Below are 19950 nucleotides of genomic sequence, written 5' to 3' on the forward strand. Positions count from 1 at the left end.
CATATGGAATACAATTACAGTAAGTTTGTTTGTTTTTGAGACGGAATTTCGCTCTTGTTGCCCAGGCTGGAGTGCAGTGGCACGATCTCAGCTCACTGCAACCTCCGCCTCCCAGGTTCAAGTGATTCTCCTGCCTCAGCCTCCCGAGTAGCTGGGATTACAGGCATGTGCCACCACACCCGGCTAATTTTGTAATTTTAGTAGAGACAGGACACAGGGTTTCTCCATGTTGGTCAGGCTGGTCTCAAACTCCTTACCTCAGGTGATCCTCCTCCCTCGGCCTCCCAAAGTGCTGGGATTACAGGTGGGAGCCACCACGCCCAGCCTACAGTGTTTTAATGTGCTTCTCTTCAACACTAACGTGCGTGTCAGTACTCAGTCGGTTTTCATTGATTATTCTCTTCATTATATACACATCATAGTTTCCTCCCACTCTGCATGCCTGTGCTATGGGCTGAATAATGTCCCCTCAAAATTCGTATGTTGAAGTCTTAACCCCTAGCACTTCAGAATATGACTGTATTTAGAGAGAAGGTCTTAAGGAGGTAATTATGCTAAAATGAGGTCATCAGGGTGGACCCTAATCCACTATGACTCAGCTTTGTAAGAAGAAATGCAGAAAGGGCCACACACAGAGGTTAGACCATATGAAGACACACGGAGAAGGTGGTCATCTACAGGCAAAGCAGAGGGGCCTCATGAGAAACCAGCCCTGCTGACACCTCCATCTTGGACTTCTGGCCTCTGGAATCAAGAGAAAATAAACTTCTGCCATTTAAGTCACCTGGTCTGTGTTACTTTGTTATGGTAGCCCTCACAAACCCATACACCTGGAATTTCCCACTACTGAAGCATGCTGTTCCTGAATGTTCTACCAGTAAATTATAATCTCGCTCTAAGTAGCAGGGGCTGTATCTTCTGATCTTTTCAGACAGTTCTTTCCCCAGCCACAGAGAGTTTCCTCACACACATGTGCTGATCAAGTGGACCCTCTGCAGACCCCAGGGTCTCTCTCTGTGTTGCTCTGTCCTCTCTGGTACTCTGTCCTATAAACTCTAGCCACATTGGTCTCTCCAGATTCTCAGCTCCACACCCACAACCCTGGGAGTCCACGTGGCTCCCCTCCCTGTGCCATGGCGTGGAAGCTCTCTCAAGGAGATCAGCTAGGGTACTGTAGGGCTCACTTCCTTTGTCTGTCACTTCTCCGAGTTTACTGTCCTTTGTTGCTTGGTGCCCAGTGTTTTAAAAATTGTTTCGTGTATGTTGTCGTTTTTGTTGTGGCTGCTATTTGGGTTATTTCCGGGTAAATTCAGCCACCTTGGTCAGTAGTGGAAGTTCTATGTTTCTTTTAAAATATGTCTATAAGTAGCTGGGTGCAGTGGCTCACGCCTGTAATCCCAGCACTTTGGGAGGCCAAGGCAGGTGGATCACGAGGTCAGGAGATCGAGACCATCCTGGCTAACATGCTGAAACCCCGTCTCTACTAAAAATACAAAAATATTAGCTGGGCGTGGTGGTGGGCGCCTGTAGTCCCAGCCACTCGGGAGGCTGAGGCAGGAGAATGGCATGAGCTGGGAGGCGGAGCTTGTCGTGAGCCCAGATCGCACCACTGCACTCCAGCCTGGGCGACAGAGTGAGACTCTGTCTCAAATAATAATAATAATAATAATAATAATAATGTCTACAATTAGTTTTCATCAACTCCTTCATTAATGTAACCATCAAAATTGTTGAGGAAAAGTGTTTTATCATTTAATTCCATGGTATTCTCTTAGAAGGAACAAGAGAGTAACGCCAAATCTCATTCCCCAAGACTAACAGATTAAATTCTTCTTAGCTTTTAGGCGGAAATCTTAACAACAATCTCCATAATCATATTCAAAAGCAGTCAGTGTTGAGAGCAATTTCACTCTACTGAATTGAAAACTTTAAGGCCTTAATAAAACACACAAGAGCAGTCCATAAATGTCTCTTTGTTCCCAAAGAAGAAAACAAAAAATCATGAGGATTCAGTCGGCAGAACTGAACAACTGGGTATCCTACTGTGAGAAGGCCTTATTTTCCTGGCAGAAACAAAAATATTTTACCACTGTGGTACGGCATGTTTTCAGGTGCTTTACACACAGCCACATAACCTTACCTTGCTTTATTTTTCTTTATAGCACTTTATCACCCTTTGAAATTTTACTGTATACTTATGTGCTATCTTTTTTGCTGTGTTTCTCCTTCATGAGAACAGAAGTCCCACAAGGACTGGGATTTGTCCCACTCTTGTGCAGCATTTTATCCACTCTAGCCTTCAGTGAAGGCTAGGTCAACGAAAAAGACATACTTGCTAAATGGATGGAAGAACACAGGAGCAATACTCTCAACACAGGCCACACTGCTCACAGCAATTATCCAGAGGGAGTTTCACTTTCTCTGTTTTAAATTTTTATTAAGAACTCTTTATTACTTTGGAATCAGAAAAAAAAATCAAACTGTTTGAGAGAGGAACAGAGTGAGAGAGAGAGGGCCCCTCAGAGGCCGCCCTTCACCACAGCTATGACATCTCCCAGGCGACCTCATACCTGGAGATGCTTCCCTGGGCCCTGCAGAATCTCCTTCAGCTTTTTCCTGAGGCCCTGGGGCTGCACTGGCAGCCTCCCAGCTGGCCTGTACTGGCCTAACAGTCCCTTCCTTCTGGAACCCTAAGCCAGATACTGAATGTCCTAGAATGGCAGTCTTTTTTGCTTGCCTTCTTGTAGGTTATGCCATGATGTGCCTTGTCAAGGTGTCCTGTGTCCCCAAACTGAGAATTTTTCTCATGTCTTTAGATGGCTCTATTGGCCAGCAATGCATTTTGCATTACATCCTGTCAAGCAAGAGGCTAAGAGACCCTATTCTTAGTCCGTTTTTTGTTTCTATAACTAAATAACTGAGGTCAGTAATTTATAAAGAAGGAAATTTATTTCTTAGCATTCTGGAGGCTGGGAAGTCCAGGGTCAAGGGGCCATATCTGGTGAGGACCTTCTTGCTGGTGGGGACTCTGAAGAGTCCCAAGGTGGCTCAGGGCATCACATGGTAATGGGGATCAGAGGAGATGGCCACACTGCCTTTTACAACAGTGATAACTCTCATGATAACTAACCCAAACCCTCAATTAACCATTAATCTATGAATGGATTCATCCACTCATGAGCGCAAAGCCCTCATGACCCAATCACCTCCCAAAGGTCCCACCTCTAGTTTTTTTGTTTGTTTGTTTGTTTTGAGATGGAATCTTGCTCTGTCACCCAGGCTGGAGTGCAGTGGCGTGATCTCGGCTCACTGCAACTTCTGCCTTCCAGGTTCAAGCGATTCTCCTGCCTCAGCCTCCCAAGTAGCTGGGATTACAGGCGTGTGCCACCACACCCAGCTAATTTTTGTATTTTTAGGATAGACGGGGTTTCACCATGTTGGCCAGGATGGTCTTGATCTCTTGATCTCGTGTTCCGCCCACCTCAGCCTCCCAAAGTGCTGGGATGACAGGCGTGGGCCACCGCGTCCGGCCAGGTCCCATCTCTTATATGTAGTTAGTACTACATTGAGGACCAAGATTCCAATACTTTCCAACACATGAAATTTTCGGGGACACATTTAAACCATTAAACCATCAAGCCATAGCAGATACCCTGAAGATAAATCAGTACATAAAAATGTCAGAGCAACACAGGAGTCTTTAAGAAAGGATAAATGTGAATGAAAGTAGACTAACCTTCTCCAGCCATCCCTGTATTTTCTCTTTGCCAAAGGCATCATCAAAGCCTGAGTATGCAAGAGCTGATGGTTGCCAAGCATAAAACATGACAGACAACTAGCTCCCTGAGGACAGGTACTATCTCCTTGTATCCCCAGGGCCTGGCACAACATCTGGCAAACAGCAGGAATACAGTAGCTACTGAATAAAATGATCCATGGGCACTTGGCATTGACAGGGCCACTTTCAGGTAGGAGCAATGTGGTTATCCAGGACCAGGAGTGGCAAAGGTCAAGGATGAAGGGGTAGGGCATATATGATGTACACATTATTAAGAGAAAAAAATAGTTGAAAGTTAAAAGCCATATCTATTCTAGTGATCTGAACTACCACATCAAAATGACCGGCATCGACCCTGAACATTCTTACCTTCCCATTACGAACAGTTCAGTCAATATACCCCAAGCTTTGTTTGAAGACTCCACCAGCCTGATAAAAACTGAAGATAATTTGAACTTTTTTTTTTTTTTTTTTTTTTTTTTTTTACCATGAAGCTCAGGACAACTTCTTTCAGGCTTCAAGAACAAACCCTAAGTTTCAGCACCCCTGAGGTATGCGTGTATTCCCTCACTGACAGCCGTGTCCACGTTCACCTTTACAAACCCAAAAGTCCTGGCTTTCTCAGCCTCTCCCACACTGACACCCATCTGCCCTCTGCTCTCATTATCTCAGGACATTTTCTTATCCGCTAAACTTATCACAACTACCATATGAAGATTAATTCTATTTAACAATGAAGACACTTAGCAATCTGTGTACCAGCAAGCCCTGGGGGCCGAGAGTTCTGCCCGGTCCCACCTGATCACTCTGTCATGACCTCAGTTCATGTGAACCTTTCGCCCACCTTCGTCTCAAACCCAGCCCTGAGCCCCTCCATGCTGGGATGTGTGCAGGGACCCCGTGCAGGCTTCCCAGAGCAGGGGAGCACTCAACTATGCAGAACATGTCAACTCCACAGATACACAGCAGGTCGCGACTGAAATGACTTCCCATGGGAACTGTCTTTGTCATCCTTTTTAAAAACATTACATGTCAGAAAGACAATATGAGAGCTCAGACTGCGCCCGCGTGGGAAACTGAGAGAGAGAGGCCCAGTACCTCCTTTTCCCTCTGCCCTCCTGGCAGATGGCCTTGCTGCTTATTTCCTAAGGACAGCACAAGCACTCAGAAGAGAACTGGCAGATTCCTTCACCCACAAATAGATCAACTTACCCATGTCTTTCCCCACAGCCTTGGCCTTCCTTCCTATCTGAGGGGAACTCCTCTGCTCAGCCTCAGAACACTGGGTCCCATCCCTTCTCACAGGCCCAGAGACATCACTGCACCTACTCTGTCCCATGCCGTCCATCTTCTCCTCTCCCCTGGATTATTCCCATGCACACTCCAGACTGCTCTAATATCGCACATTTATGATATCATAATTATCAATATAATAGGCTGCTTGAAGTTATCTTATAGCATAGTGATGCTTTTATTTATTTATATATTTTTTTGAGACAGGGTGTCACTCTGTTGCCCAGATCAGAGTGCAGTGGCTTGATCATGGCTCACACAGTCTTGACCTCCCGGGCTCAAGCAATCATGCACGCCATGCCTGGCTAATTCTTTTTTTTTTTTGGTCTAGATGAGGTCTCCCTTCATTGCCCAGGCTGGTCTCAGATTCCTGGGCTCAAGTGATCCTCCTTCTTTATCCTCCCAAAGTGCTAGGATTACAGGTATGCTGGGATTACAGGCATGGCAGGAGTACAAGTGTGTGCCACCGCACCTGGCCTTGTAACGATGCTTTTGAAAATTTGTTTGGTTCTCTTTTCCCCAGGTTTCACGTTGAATAGTTGAGCCCTTTCTTTAGCAGTGTTTAATCTGCCCTTCAGTGTAATTCCCTTCAGTGTAACCTTTATCTCACACATTGTGGTTTTCATCTTTAGAAATTCCATTTCGGTAATTTTCAGGTTTTCCATAACTCCACTTAACTTCTGGAACATATGGAATACAATTACCATTGAGTGGTTTCTTTTGTTGTTTTTTTGAGATGGAGTTTCGCTCTTGTTGCCCAGGCTGGAATGCAATGGCGCGATTTTGGCTAATATATCACATAACTATCATAATATCATAATTATCAATATAGTGGGCTGCCTGAAGTTGTCCTATGGCATAGTGATGCTTTTATTATTTATTTATTTTTTGATATCTAATATCACTGCTAAGAAAACTCACCCCCTCCAGCCATCCCTCCCTGTCTTTCCCCCTTTACTGCACAGCTCCCTGGAAAAGCTACCTGCATTTCCTCTCTCCACTTCTTCCTTGAGCCCTCACCATTAGGCTTTTGCCCCCACCACTGCAGTAAGCCACTCCTGTCAATACTGATCTCGTGTCACCAAATCCAATTGCAGATCAGGCTTTCTTCTGCAACAGGCCTTCTTTAGGTGGCTGCCTTGACACCTTTTCCCAGCAATCCTTCTAACTCATTGCCCAGGTCCTGACTCCTCTGTCCTGACTTGTCTGCTGGGAGAGTCTGCTGCAAGGGTCTAGGTACCACCTGTCACAGCCATGGTCAGGTACAGGCCCTAACCTCCCCCTTAAACTCTATCCCCTATCCACCTGGATGTTTAACAGGCACCTCAATATGTCCAAAAGCAAACATTACTTCTCCTGCCCTAAAGCACTTGCTCTTTCCACATCTGTCCCCATCTCAGTATCTGGCAACTCCATTCTTCCTGTTGCTCAGAAAGTAGTTTGTGAATCCAGAATCACATGCCTCTTCTTATCTCCACAGCTGCTGTCCCGGCCCGAGCCCGTCATCTCTTGCCTGGATGACCCTGGCAGCCCCTAGCTGGTCTCCCTGCTTGCCCACCGCAGTCTGTGCTTGTCACACAGTCAGAGTGACATGATGACACACACCATGCCATTTCTCTAGCAGCCAGTGGCAACCATTCACATGTCTCCTTGTCAGAAACATCCCCTGTACACCCAGACTGTGCACACACAGCCACAGGGCCTCATCTGCGGCTATTCCCTCACTGGCACCATTTTCCTCCTTAGTGCCCTGAGCACATGACATCATGTGTTTCTTCATGTGTTATCTGCCTCCCCTATCAGAATGTAAAGGCCAGGAGAACTGCAACGGCCTCAGCATTCACAAGTGTTACTGGGCATAACAGGTACTCAAACTGTTAAATGAGTGGCTGAAAAAAAGTGTCAAATAAGCAAATAGTATTGCTACAAATGCTCTAATACCAACAGACACATTAACTGATCAGGATGGACCCTATATGCACGACTGGCTGAGAAGCCAGACTCTTAATTGTTTGGGGCAGAAAAGGGTAGAAGAAAATCCTTCTAGACATGAGCTAACAGATCTTTCTCAGTACCCTTTTTTTTTTTTTTTTTTTGCTTGTTTTGTTTTTGAGACAAAGTCTCGCTCTGTCACCCAAGCTGGAGTGCAGTGGTGCAATCTCGGCTCACTGCAGCCTCCACCTCCTGGGTTCAAGCAATTCTCCTGCCTCAGCCTCCCGGGATTACAGGAGATAATCCCTCACCTGGGATTACAGGTGCTCACAACCTCACCTGGCTAATTTTTGTCTTTTTAGTAGAGATGGTGTTTCACCACGTTGGCCAGGCTGGTCCTGAACTCCTGACCTCAAGTGATCTGCCTGCCTCGGCCTCCCAAAGTGCTGGGATTACAGGCACGAGCCACCACACTGGCCAGTACCCTGAGCTCTTAATATTATAATCATCATGGAGCTAGTCATCTAGAAGATGTCACTGACCAAGCACTCACCATGTGCCAGGAACATTCCACACACCTGGGCCTCACCACAATCCTACAGGGAAGACACTCTTATCCCTACATCACAGATGAAGAAACAAACTCAGAGTGTTACACAACTCACCCAAGCCAGAGAATCTGAAAACTCACCTGAGACCTGGGTCTCTATGAAGGCTATCCTCTGAAGCAGTAAATCACAATACAAACGGGCTGAGGCCTAAATGAGAAGTCTTGCTGGTAATGGGACAGTTTGGTTCCGGCTTCCTGGCTCTTGGCCCCTGTTCACTGACTGACACTCTAGACGCTGGCTCTCGGTGTGGCACGAGATAGATGGCTTACCCACTCTCATGCTGAAAGGGCCCCTGCCAAAGCACAAGCACACTGAGACCAAAGTCCTGTGGCATCATCTCTGGGTGAAGAGCATTGACTTCATCTGTCAGCTTTTGAGGTTATATTTCAATAAACATTTTCCCTGCAGATTTCACTCTGGAAGGACAAGTGTTCTAATGGAAGAGGAGAGAAAGGAGGGGAATGAAGAGGAGGAGAAGTCGCAGCAGCGGGAGTCTGAAATGAGGTCCTGTCTCCATCGCTGTTAGCACAAACCTGACAAGATGACCCATCTTCCATGCCTCTCTCCAAGGCTTCCTCCATGAAAGTGCCTCAGGTGCTTTCAGCCTGCCCAAAGATACCCCTCACAGTTCAGGCCTGTCTGCCAAAGTCACCATAGAAGGCGGACACTCCCTTGGGAAGTGTCACTGTGGCTGAAAGGAACTAGGAACCAAGCAGAGATACAGGATGCAGAGTCCTAATAAAGCAGAAGGCAGTGGCAAAGCACCAAGTCCCAGTGTGGCCAGTCCCTGGCTGGAGTGCAGCATTGATAAGGTACACTGAGTTAGGAAGAGGAAAACCAGTACCAGTTGAGCGGGGGGCCAGCTCTGGCGCCATAAACAAAGCCAGCCCCGTGCCTTGTCACAGTCCTGGCACAGACTGTACTGAGGGTGGAGCAAAAGGAAAAAGGAGATGGATGAAGCAGACTTTAACCACAAAAGCTAGCTCAGAACTTGCTCCCATCTTCCTAATCTGTAAAGAAAAGATGAAGAGATACCATACAGGGACACTTAGAGGGTGAGATTGATACTGAACCTCGGGAAGGCTGACACTGAAGAAGACAGATGTTAACCTCAGCCACCCACTCTTCTGGGTTAGGGGGAAGCCATTAGCAACCTTGGATAAAGTATCTTCTTTGGGTAAAGGAAGAAATAGGTGTGATGACTGTGTTCTTTGGCATTTACGTATGAGGGTGATCTGGCTATGAAACCTCCCATGCAGCCCACTGATCTCTGTCAATCCAGCAGATTTGGCCTGTTGGTTGGGAGTTGGAGGATAAAGACTAGGTAAAACACAGACCGTGTACATCTCATGACTGCCTTCTCAGGGTCCAAATTAGACCAGTCATGCCTTCAATGCACATTCCCAACAATTCCAGGGCTAATGAAAGGCCCACAAAATCCCTCATTTGGGCTGGGCGCGGTGGCTCACGCCTGTAATCCCAGCACTTTGGGAAGCCGAGGCGGGCGGATCACAAGGTCAGGAGTTCAAGACCAGCCTGGCCAATATGGTGAAACCCCGTCTCTACTAAAAATACAAAAATTAAGGCCGGGCACAGTGGCTCACCCCTGTAATCCCAGTACTTTGGGAGGCCGAGGCGGGCGGATCATGAGGTCAGGAGTTCAAGATCAGCCTGACCAACATGGTGAAACCTCGTCCCTACTAAAAATACAAAAAATTAGCCAGGCATGGTGGCGTGCACCTGTAATCCCAGCTACTCGGGAGGTTGAGGCGGGAGAATCACTTGAACCTGGCACACGGAGGTTGCAGTGAGCTGAGATCACGCCACTGCCCTCCAGCCTGGGCAACAGAGGGAGACTCTGTCTCAAAAAAAAAGAAAAAAAAAGAAAAAAAATTAGCCGGGCATGGTGGCGGGCGCCCATAGTCCCAGCTACTCGGGAGGCTGAGGCAGGAGAATCGCTTGAATCTGGGAGGCAGAGATTGCAGTGAGCCGAGATCATACTGCACTCCAGCCTGGGTGACAGAGTGAGACTCTGTCTCAAAAAAAAAAAAAAAAGAAAAAAAAAAATCACTCATTTGCCCAGTACCTCCTCACACCAGATACCATGCAAAGCAAAACTGATCTAGTTCCTCGTCTCAAGGAGTACAGAGTTGACCTATGAATGAGATAAATATTTACCTTTAAAAATTATCTTTTGGCCCAGAATTTAAAAACAAAAAAACTGGTTTGGGTTTTTTTTTTTAACCTCCAAAATTGTTCTCATCTGAATTACTTACCAATGTTAAAAAAGTTGGCAATACTACACACACACACACAAGCACACACACTAAGACAAAAAAAAAACTATATAAACAAACAAAAGGCCAGGTGCACTGGCTCATGCCTGTAATCCCAGCACTTTGGGAGGCTTAGGTGGGTGGATCACTTGAGCTCAGGAGTTCAAGTCCAGCCTGGGCAACATGGCAAAACTCTGTCTCTACAAAAAATACAAAAATTAGCTAGGCGTGGCAGTGGGTGCCTGTAGTCCCAGCTACTTGTAAGGCTGAGGTGTGAAGACCATTTGACCCTGAGAGGCAGAGGCTGCAGTGAGCCATGACTGCACCGCAGCACTCCAGTCCGGGTGTAGAGCCAAACCCGATCTCAAACACAAAACAAAACAAACTAAAAAAACACCAGCTAGTCTTTTCCAGAAAGACTGGACAATCTGGCCACTCTGGGACCACATTCCTGCCAGGCAGCAACGGGACAGGGTGTGGTAGCTGCTGTCCCCTTCAGAAAGAACCTGTTCTCTCCACTTCTCAGCATCCCCCAGAACTAAAAAGAGATATTTTCTTTGATGGAGCACAAAACATGTGTGTGTGTGTATATATATTTCCCCACTTCAGTGTATGTATGGATATTAGATATATTACTGACTAGCCTAAATCAAGAGGAAAAAGCAGGCCAGGCGCAGTGGCTCACGCCTGTAATCCCAACACTTTGGGAGGCCAAGGCGGGTGGATCATCTGAGGTTGGGAGTTTGAGACCAGCCTGACCAACATGGAGAAACCCTGTCTCTACTAAAAATACAAAATTAGCTGGGTGTGGTGGCACATACCTGTAATCCCAGCTACTCGGGAGGTGGAGGCAGGAAAATCGCTTGAACCTGGGAGGCGGAGGTTGCAATGAGCCAAGATCATGCCATTGCACTCCAACCTGGGCAACAAGAGTGAGACTCAAAAAAAAAAAAAAAAAAAAAAAGAGGAAAACGGAGGAAAAACCCTAATTACAAAAAACAGGGAAGAAAACTAGGGAAACGGCCATAGCTACAGAGGAGAAAAGGTGAATTAAATTGGTAATTTTATAAGAATACATAAACCACCAAAACTGAAACCAGGACATAGCAAATTCTAAACAGACGTAGAAGACACTGTAGTAGTTACCAAAGTGCTATATTCTGAAACAGCACTGGCTAGGGTGGTGGCTCATGCCTATAATCCCAATACTTTGGGGGACAGAGGTGGAAGGACTGCTTGAGAGAGAAGTTCAAGACCAGCCTAGACAACATGGCAAGACCTGCCTGTACCAAAAAATTTAAATAAATAAATAAATAAATAGAAAGGCACCAGGCTTACACAGTTTTACAAGAGAATTTCTACCAAATTTTAAACAAATAATTTAAAAAATTCTTAAGCTGGCTAAAAGTTTAGAATAAAATGGCCGGGTGCGGTGGGTGACACCTGTAATCCCAGCACTTTCGGAGTCCAAGGCGGGCGGATCACGAGGTCAGGAGATTGAGACCATCCTGGCTAACACGGTGAAACCCCGTCTCTACTAAAAAAAATACAAAAAATTAGCCAGGTGTGTTGGCGGGCACCTGTAGTCCCAGCTACTTGGGAGGCTGAGGCAGGAGAATGGCGTGAACCCGGGAAGCAAAGCTTGCAGTGAGCCAAGATCGCGCCACTGCACTCCAGCCTGGGCGATGGAGCGAGACTCCGTCTCAAAAAATAATAATAATAATAAAAATAAAAGTTTAGAATAAAATGTTATATAAGAAACTTTTTACAAAGCTATAGAAAACACTAAAACAACTTGATAAAGGTTGCATAAGAGAAAATTACAGACTATTCTCACAAATGATGTAAAATTTCTTTTTCTTTCTTTTTTTTTTTTTTTGAGATGGAGTCTTGCTCTGTCGCCCAGGCTGGAGTGCAGTGGTGCAATCTGGGCTCGCTGCAAGCTCCACCTCCCGGATTCATGCCATTCTCCTACCTCAGCCTCCTGAGTAGCTGGGACTACAGGCGCCCGCCACCACGCCCGGCTAATTTTTTTTGTATTTTTTAGTAGAGACGGGGTTTCACCCGTTAGCCAGGATGGTCTCGATCTCCTGACCTCGTGATCAGCCTGCCTCGGCCTCCCAAAGTGCTGGGATTACAGGCGTGAGCCACCGAGCCCGGCCTCATGATGTAAAATTTCAAAATAAAATATTAATAAATAGGCCAGGTGCGGTGGCTCACGCCTTATAATCCCAGCACTTTGGGAGGCTGAGGCAGGTAGATTATCTGAGGTCAGTAGGTCGAGTCCAGCCAGGTCAACATGGCAAAATCCCGTCTCCATTAAAAATACAAAAATTAGCCAAGCATGGGGGCAGGTGCCTGTAATCCCAGCTACCCGGGAGGCTGAGGCCAGAGAATTGCTTGAACCTGGGAGGCAGAAGTTGCAGTGACCCGAGATCGTGCCACTGCACTCCAGCCTGGGCAACAGAGTGAAACCCCACCTCAAAAAATAAAAATAAAAAATAAATTAATAAATAGAATCTGGCTATACAATAAGAGAGTTTATCCCAGGAATACAATGATGATTCAATAATATAAATCCATTACTATAACTCATTATGTTAACAGACAAAAGAAGAAAATCTCTATGATCATTCCACAGATGTACACTGGCATTTGAGAAAACTCAATCACCATTTTTTATTTTAAAAACATCAGCGAGGGAGCAGGAACAAAAACAAAAAGCTCCCCACAACATTAGCAACACACCCCAGCATGGCACTTAAATGGCAAAAACACTAACAGCATTCTCATTAAAGTCAGGAATGAAACAAGTTACTCAGTGTCATCCCTATTATTTAACTTTGTTCTAGAAATACAATGCAATCAGAAAAGAAAAAGAGGTCAGACATGGTGGCTCACACCTGTAATCCCAACACTTTGGGAGGCCGTGACAGGGAGATCACTTGAAGTCACGAGTTGGAGACCAGTCTGGCCAACATGGTGAAACCCCATCTCTACAAAAAATACAAAAATTAGCCATGCGTGGTGGCACATGCCTGTAATCCCACCTTCTCGGGAGGCTGAGGCAGGAGAATTTAGGCCTGGCACGGTATTTCACACCTAACGCTTTGGGAGGCCAGGAAGAAGGATCGCTTGAAGCCAGAAATTCAAGACCAGCCTGGGGGCAACATAGTGAGACTTCATCTCTATTTAAAAAAAAAAAAAAAAATTAACCAGGAGTGGTGGCATACACCCAGCATCGATATGGGAGGATCGCCTGAGCCCAGGAGGTCTGGGCTGCAGTGGGCCATGATCATGCCACTGAAACTGTCTTAAAAAAAAAATTGTTTAAAAATATTCCAGGCCGGGCGCTGTGGCTCACGCCTGTAATCCCAGCAATTTGGGAGGCCAAGGTGGGTGGATCACCAGGTCACGAGTTCGAGACCAGCCTGGCCAACATGGTGAAACCCCGTCTCTACTAAAACTACAAAAATTAGCCAGGCACGGTGGCGGGCGCCTGTAATCCCAGCTACTCAGGAGGCTGGGGCAGGAGAATTGCTTGAACCTGGGAGGTGGAGGTTGCAGTGAGCCGAGATTGCCACTGCACTCCAGCCTGAGCGACAAAGCGAGACTCCTTCTCAAAAAAAAAAAAAAAAAAAAAAAAAAAAAAAAATCCAATCCTTCATCCTACAAAAAAAAGGAGAAGAGGGATGGATGATTCAAAATTGGCTAAACACTGAAAACTTTTAAATGATGGACACATGAAGGCTCATTAGATTGTCTTCTCAACTTCCAAGTATGTCGACAATAAAGAGTTTAAAAAATGTGCGGAAGAATCCAAAGAAGGATCATAAAAGACACAAACGAGCCGGCTCTGTGGCGCAATGGATATCTGTTCTATGGATATTTGTTCATTCAACAAGTATTTTCTGCCACCTACTACGTGCCAGGTACTGGAGAAACTTAAGTGGAGAAAACAAAGCTCCTGTTCTCATGGCGCTTCCATTCTGGTTGCGGGGGAGGCACACGAGCAAAAATTACAATCTCGAGTGATAACAAGGTCGACAGGGGTGGGCTGGTCTGAGAAGGCCTCAGTGAGGAGGTGACGGTGGCGCAGAGCCTGAGCGAGGAAGAGGAGAAAGCTCAAGGATGTCTGAGACAGCCAGCTGGGAAGGAAGACAACCTAACAAATTTGGTCTTCTTTCCCTTTGTTTTGCTTTTTACCCCTAACAGCCTTTTGCTTATCCAAAGGATATGGACACCACTGGAATGTCTCTCTTTGTCCTGACACGAAAATAAAAATTAATCGGGTAATTTTAATACAGTACATTCTTCAAGAAGGTGCCAGGTCGCCGCTGTTTCCCCAAACGTTGTGTAAAACAATTTGATTTTCTTTTTCTTTTTTTTTTTTTGAGACGGAGTTTCGTTCTTGTTGTCCAGGCTGGAGTGCACTGGTGCGATCTCGGTTCGGCGAGATCTTGGCTCACCGCAACCTCCGCCTCCCGGATTCAAGCGATTCTCCCGCCTCAGCCTCCCGAGTAGCTGGGATTACAGGCATATGCGCCACCACGCCCGGCTAATTTTGTATTTTTAGTAGAGACGGGGTTTCTCCATGTTGGTCAGGCTGGTCTCGAACTCCTGACCTCAGATAATCTGCCCGCCTCGGTCTCCCAGAGTGCTGGCATTACAGGCGTGAGCCACCGCGCCCGGCAATTTGATTTTTTCGAAGAAAGAATTTTCCAATTTATCTAAGCGTTATGCCATGTCTGTTAATAAAATTGTATTAAAGTTAAATCATGAGTTTTTAATGCAGATAAATCTTTCCATAGCAAAGAGAACAGATTAGTTTCACAAAAGATATTGATCAGATGCTACATAATTTTACACACAAAGACACAAAACTATCAGTCTCCGCCCTTCTATCAAACCATCGACTTAGAAGTGTCTATAGTTTAATTTCATGATTTTTTTAAGCAATGAAGTTGAAATTCTACTTTTCCTTAGGAGCGATATGCATATTTTACACTCAAGTGGCCAGCGTCAACTAAGGGCATTCCAGATGGTCAAAAAAGAAGTGCCTCTGCTACAACGCCTGAGATCATCATATAGTAACTTCTTCAAACCACCACGAAGTAGCAAGGCTTCAAAAGCTTTTAGGAATGCTACGTTCTACAACAGCCAGATAACTAGGAAACCAGCAGATGGGAGGAGAAATCTGTCCCTATGAAACACGTTCCCATCTCAGTTTTGAAAGTGGCTTTATATAAACGCATTCATCTTCTACCCAATAACCCAAAGGTTATTGAACGCCAATAACCAAACGACTCAGGACTGCGAGATGATTCCCAAGGAGGCGAACTTGTGCGGACAGATTTCAAGTACCACGAACCATCACCAGCAGAGCGAAGGACAGGTTTCCCTCCGACGGCTGCGATGCTCCGAGTCCCTCCTCCCCCTAGCACCCCGCGGCCCACTGAGCCCTTCCCCAAAGGTCCCCGAGTTCTGAGCGACGCACGCCCCCGACCCTAGTTACCGGGGAGAGCCGCCGAGGGCCCAAGGCGCCAGTAAGGCTCCGCGCACGCAGCCCAGCCCGAGGGGCGCCCGCCCGGGCGCTCGGTGTGGGGCCTGATGCAGAGCAGGAGGAGGAGGTCCGAGTGGGCCCCAGCGCTCTCAGGGTCTGGCGCCGGCCCCTCTGCCTCCCGCCTCTGCTGTGCTTGGCGTCCAGGGATCTTCCAAGGACTCCCCACCCCCTAACCCTGCTCTCCCACGCGGGGTCATGACTTCGGGCGGCGCCAAGCCCCCAGCGTAAGGGTCCCCCCGGCTTCCCCGGGAAAGGGTCGGGGTGCAAGGCTAGGCCGGGAGTGCCTGGCGATAGGGCCGGATTAGGACACAGGGGGTCAGCTGCAGGGCAGGGCGCTCCCGCCGCGGTGCCTGGGGAAGGGAGCGGGGGTGGGGCTGCCGCGGGCCAAATGCGGGACACAGGCGCGGACGGGGGCGGCCGCGGATCGGGCGGACGGCCACTCTGGGAGGGGCTGGGAGGTACAGCGGCCCCCTGCGGGACGCACCTGCGCAAAGTGAGGAACCGCCCCCCCCGCCCCCGCTCCGCGCGAAGCCTCACCTGCCCAGCGCCCGCTTCATTCCCGCGTCGGCTGCGCAGCGCGGCTCAGCCGCCGCCGGGCCCGTCAGGCGTAGGTTCTGCTTCAGGCGGCAGTCGGCGTCCAGCGCCGCGGCGGCCGAGCCGGAGGAGGACGAGCCCGCGGCGGCGCAGCGCTCATGCTCCAAGGCGACGGGCTCGGTCCGCTTCCTCATCCCGCGGCCGACAGGGCCAGCCGCCGACGGCGCCCGCTGGCCTCCGCCGCCTGCGCCGCAGTGCCGCCGCTCACAGCCGCCGCCACCCGGAGACCGGAGCCCGGAACCCGCCGCTCCTCACATCCCAGCCCAGGCCGCTGCGCCGGCTACGAACCAGCGGCGGGGGCCCGCCAGCCAGGCCAGCCAATCAGCGCCGGGCTCCCGCCGGCTCTGCCCTACCCCCCTCCCCCGGCCCCGCCCCGGCCACCTCCTCTCTAGTTCCAAGGAGCGCGCGCCCAGCATCCCTGGCGCCACCCGCAGCCATTTTGTGGGAGGGTGGGCGAAGCTGCAGCGGCGCGTCATCTGCAGGGCAGGGCTCTGGGCTCCATCCCCAGGCTGCAGCTGTGCTCGCCCGGGCGCTCGGTGTGAGGAGCACCCGCTCCCGGTCGTGCCCGAAAGGGGTGGCCCAGCGAGGCAGAGCCGCAGCGCTGGGCCCCTCGCGCTTCTGTGAACGGAAACCCAGAGGTAGCAAATAGCAGTTCCGTTCTCGTGATTCTTAATTCTTTTAAAGGACATTACCTTTAAAAGTATGCTTTCCGGTCGTCAGTTTTTAATTTGAAGTAAATGTATATACTGTTTACTTTTGGGCCGAACATCTGGAAATGAACTGCTTGAAAAATTTACTTTTTAAAAACCTGTGTTAGATTTTAGATTTTTATAAAGCAATTAAGACTACCTGATGGGAGGAAAATCCATTTCAAAGATAAATTCGCCCTTATGAAACCCAAATTTAGTACTAATTCAACCCATCCTAGAAAGAGAAAAGGAAAGAATAAAGGGCTGTTTCACAAATTTAGTTTTATAACTTTGGCTTTCTTCAATATGGCCTTAGTTTTACAGATGATCTATAACCAAGAGAGATATTTGCTTATTCCAAAGTAACGTTAGAAATTTCAGTATTTGTCACTTTGAAAACTATTGGCAATTGATAAAGGTCAATTGGAAATGCGTTTAGAAATTCAACAGCTTTTGATATTAGTGTTTTTTTTTTTTTTTTTTTTGAGACGGAGTCTCGCTGTCGCCCAGGCTGGAGTGCAGTGGCGCGATCTCGGCTCACTGCAAACTCCGCCTCCCAGGTTCACGCCAGTCTCCTGCCTCAGCCTCCCAAGTAGCTGGGACTACAGGCGCCGGCTACCATGCCCGGCTAATTTTTTTGTATTTTTAGTAGAGACAGGGTTTCACTGTGTAGCCAGGATGGTCTCGATCTCCTGATCCCGTGATCCGCCCGCCTCGGCCTCCCAAAGTGCTGGGATTACAGGCATGAGCCACCGCGCCCGGCTGCTTTTTAAATTAGTTTTGTAATGATACTTTGAAATTGCAAAATAATTTATTGACTGTATTACTAAGTGTTACAGCCTGCATTCATAATTGTGTCAATATCTCCAGATATACTTTTTAAAAACATTATGGGCCGAGCTCAGTGGCTCATGCCTGTAATCTCAGCACTTTGGGAGGCGGAGGTGGGTGGATCACTTAAGCACAGGAGATGGAGGCCAGACCAGCCTGGCCAGCATGGTGAAACTCCGTCTCTACTAAAAATACAAAAATTAGCCGGGTGTGGTGGCACAAGCCTGGGTGACAGAGCAAGACTGTGTTTAAAAAAAAAAAAAAAAAAGGCTGGGCGAGGTGTCTCAGGCCTGTGAGCCCAGCACTTTGGGAGGCCGAGGCGGGCGGATCACGAGGTCAGGAGATTGAGGCTATCCTGGCCAATGTAGTGAAACCCCGTCTCTACTAAAAACACAAAAATTAGCCGGATATGGTGGCACAACCCTATAATCCCAGCTACTTGGGAGGCTGAGGCAGGAGAATCGCTTGAACTTGGGAGGCGGAGGTTGCAGTGAGCTGAGATCACACCATTGCACCCCAGTCTTGGGGACAAAAGCAAACTTCTGTCTCAAAAAAAAAAAACATTAGCTGGGCATGGTGGCGCGTGCCTGTATTCCCAGCTACTGAACCAAGGAGTCGGAGGTTGTGGTGAGCCGAAATTGTGCCACTGCACTCCAGCCTGGCGACAGAGGGAAACTCCTCTCAAAAACAAACAAACAAAAAAATTAGCTGGGTGTGGTGGCACACGCCTGTAATCCCATCTACTTGGGAGGCTGAGGCAGGAGAATTGCTTGAACCCGGGATGCTGGGATTCGGAGGCTGCAGTGAGCCGAGATTGCACCACTGCACTCTAGCCTGGGTGACAGAGCTGGACTCCATCTCAAAATAAACAAACAAACATACTATGGAATGTAAATTATAAATTCTTTATAGTGATGTAGTAACACATCCTGGAGAGATTGGAAATCTAGGAAATAACTAAAACTTAAAAAAAAAAACACAAAAGAGGTTTTGACTCTATCGCTCACTTCAATTAAAAAAAAAACAGCCAGGCGCGGTGGCTCATGCCTGTAATCCCAGCACATTGGGAGGCCGAGGCGGGCGGATCACAAGGTCAGATCATGACCATCCTGGCTAACACGGTTTCACACCCCGTCTCTCTGATAACAATATAAAAAATTAGCCGGGCATGGTGGCGGGCGCCTGTAGTCCCAGCTACTTGGGAGGCTGAAGCAGGAGAATGGCGTGAACCCGGGAGGCGGAGCTTGCAGTGAGCGGAGATCGCGCCACTGCACTCCATCCTGGGCGACAGAGTGAGACTCCGACTCAAAAAAACCAAACAAACAAACCAAAAAAAAAAACAAACAAACAAGGAAGGAAGAGCTGGAGAGGAGAAATCTGTACCGTGTATTGAATCTTTCTTACAGGCACGAGGCCCTGCCCACACAGTGCTCAACTCTTGGTGGTTGAGCCCATGCTAGTGATGCCCACATTTTTATCATTGGTCCACACCTCTCCTTGACCCTTAGGCTCCTCATCATTTCTGCTCTGATTTCTGACAAGCACCACTTCAATGCTGAGCTCCCAACTCTTCTCCCACCCCCAACTCCATCCATGACCTTCTCTGGTAATTCTATTGCAGTTCCTGGGGCCACAATTCTGGGGTCATCCTTGACTTCTCCTTTCTTGTTATAGCATGTCTATCACCAAGCCTTGTCAGTTGTGCTTTCAAAATCTATGAGAATTTAACCATTAAATTTTACCGCCTCCATGGCCCCCACCCTGGGCCAAACTGCTGTCATCTCTCACCTCCATTATTTGAATAGCCTAACTGGTCTCCTGCCTCCACTTTGCCTCACTTCTGTCCACTTAATTCAGCTGCCACATAGGGTTTTCTTGTTGTTACAAGGTCTAATTCTGTCATTTATTTGCTCACAACACCTAAGTGGCTCCCCATCTCACTCAAAACCCAAGGCTTACAAAAGGGTTTAACATGGCCCTCCCTGACTGTAGAGCACCCGATTCTGTCATTGATCAGGGGTGCCACTTGCAACCTGCATGGACTTAGGGTAACAACAAAGGGTGGTGAACGTGAGAATAAAAGACAAGAGACAAGAGTATATTTGGAAGAAGGGGTCAGGGGGCACCTTGCCTCTAGTGGACAAGGGCCCTGAGCTTTACACAGCCCTCCATATTTATTAGGCAAAACAGATAGGGATAAATGGGGGGTGATTGTGGGGTAATTGTCAGTCGGCTGCTTGGTTCACAGCAGGCTTGCCAGACTGCATCCTTTGAACAATAGATACTAGATTTCTCAGTAGATAACTTCAAGGAGCCCCGTGCCAGGGAGTGAGGCCCTCAGCCAACCTTTTGGTGGCAGGCACAGTGTGAGTTTGCTCACATC

At 47.9% G+C, this 19950-nt stretch overlaps 1 protein-coding gene across 6 annotated transcripts in view; it reads right to left on the reverse strand.

Annotated features, from left to right (window-relative positions):
* The window catches only part of ABHD12 (abhydrolase domain containing 12, lysophospholipase), a 96165-nt gene extending 79792 nt beyond the window's left edge, over positions 1 to 16373 (reverse strand). For 3 of the 6 annotated variants that reach the window (XM_063802631.1, XM_054674913.2, XM_063802630.1), the window contains exon 1: positions 15991 to 16342. Coding sequence is in view for 4 of the 6 variants with exons in the window: in XM_054674913.2 (XP_054530888.1) it covers positions 15991 to 16181 (191 nt within the window). In the remaining 2 variants the exon portion in view is untranslated. Of the gene's footprint in view, positions 1 to 15990 lie in introns of all 6 variants that reach the window. The other 3 variants (XM_016937585.3, XM_003316855.6, XM_063802632.1) reach the window with 3 other exon arrangements.
* Positions 16374 to 19950: the final 3577 nt, after the last annotated feature.

This window comes from Pan troglodytes, chromosome 21 (genome assembly GCF_028858775.2).
Source record: "Pan troglodytes isolate AG18354 chromosome 21, NHGRI_mPanTro3-v2.0_pri, whole genome shotgun sequence".
Classification (NCBI taxonomy): domain Eukaryota; kingdom Metazoa; phylum Chordata; class Mammalia; order Primates; family Hominidae; genus Pan; species Pan troglodytes.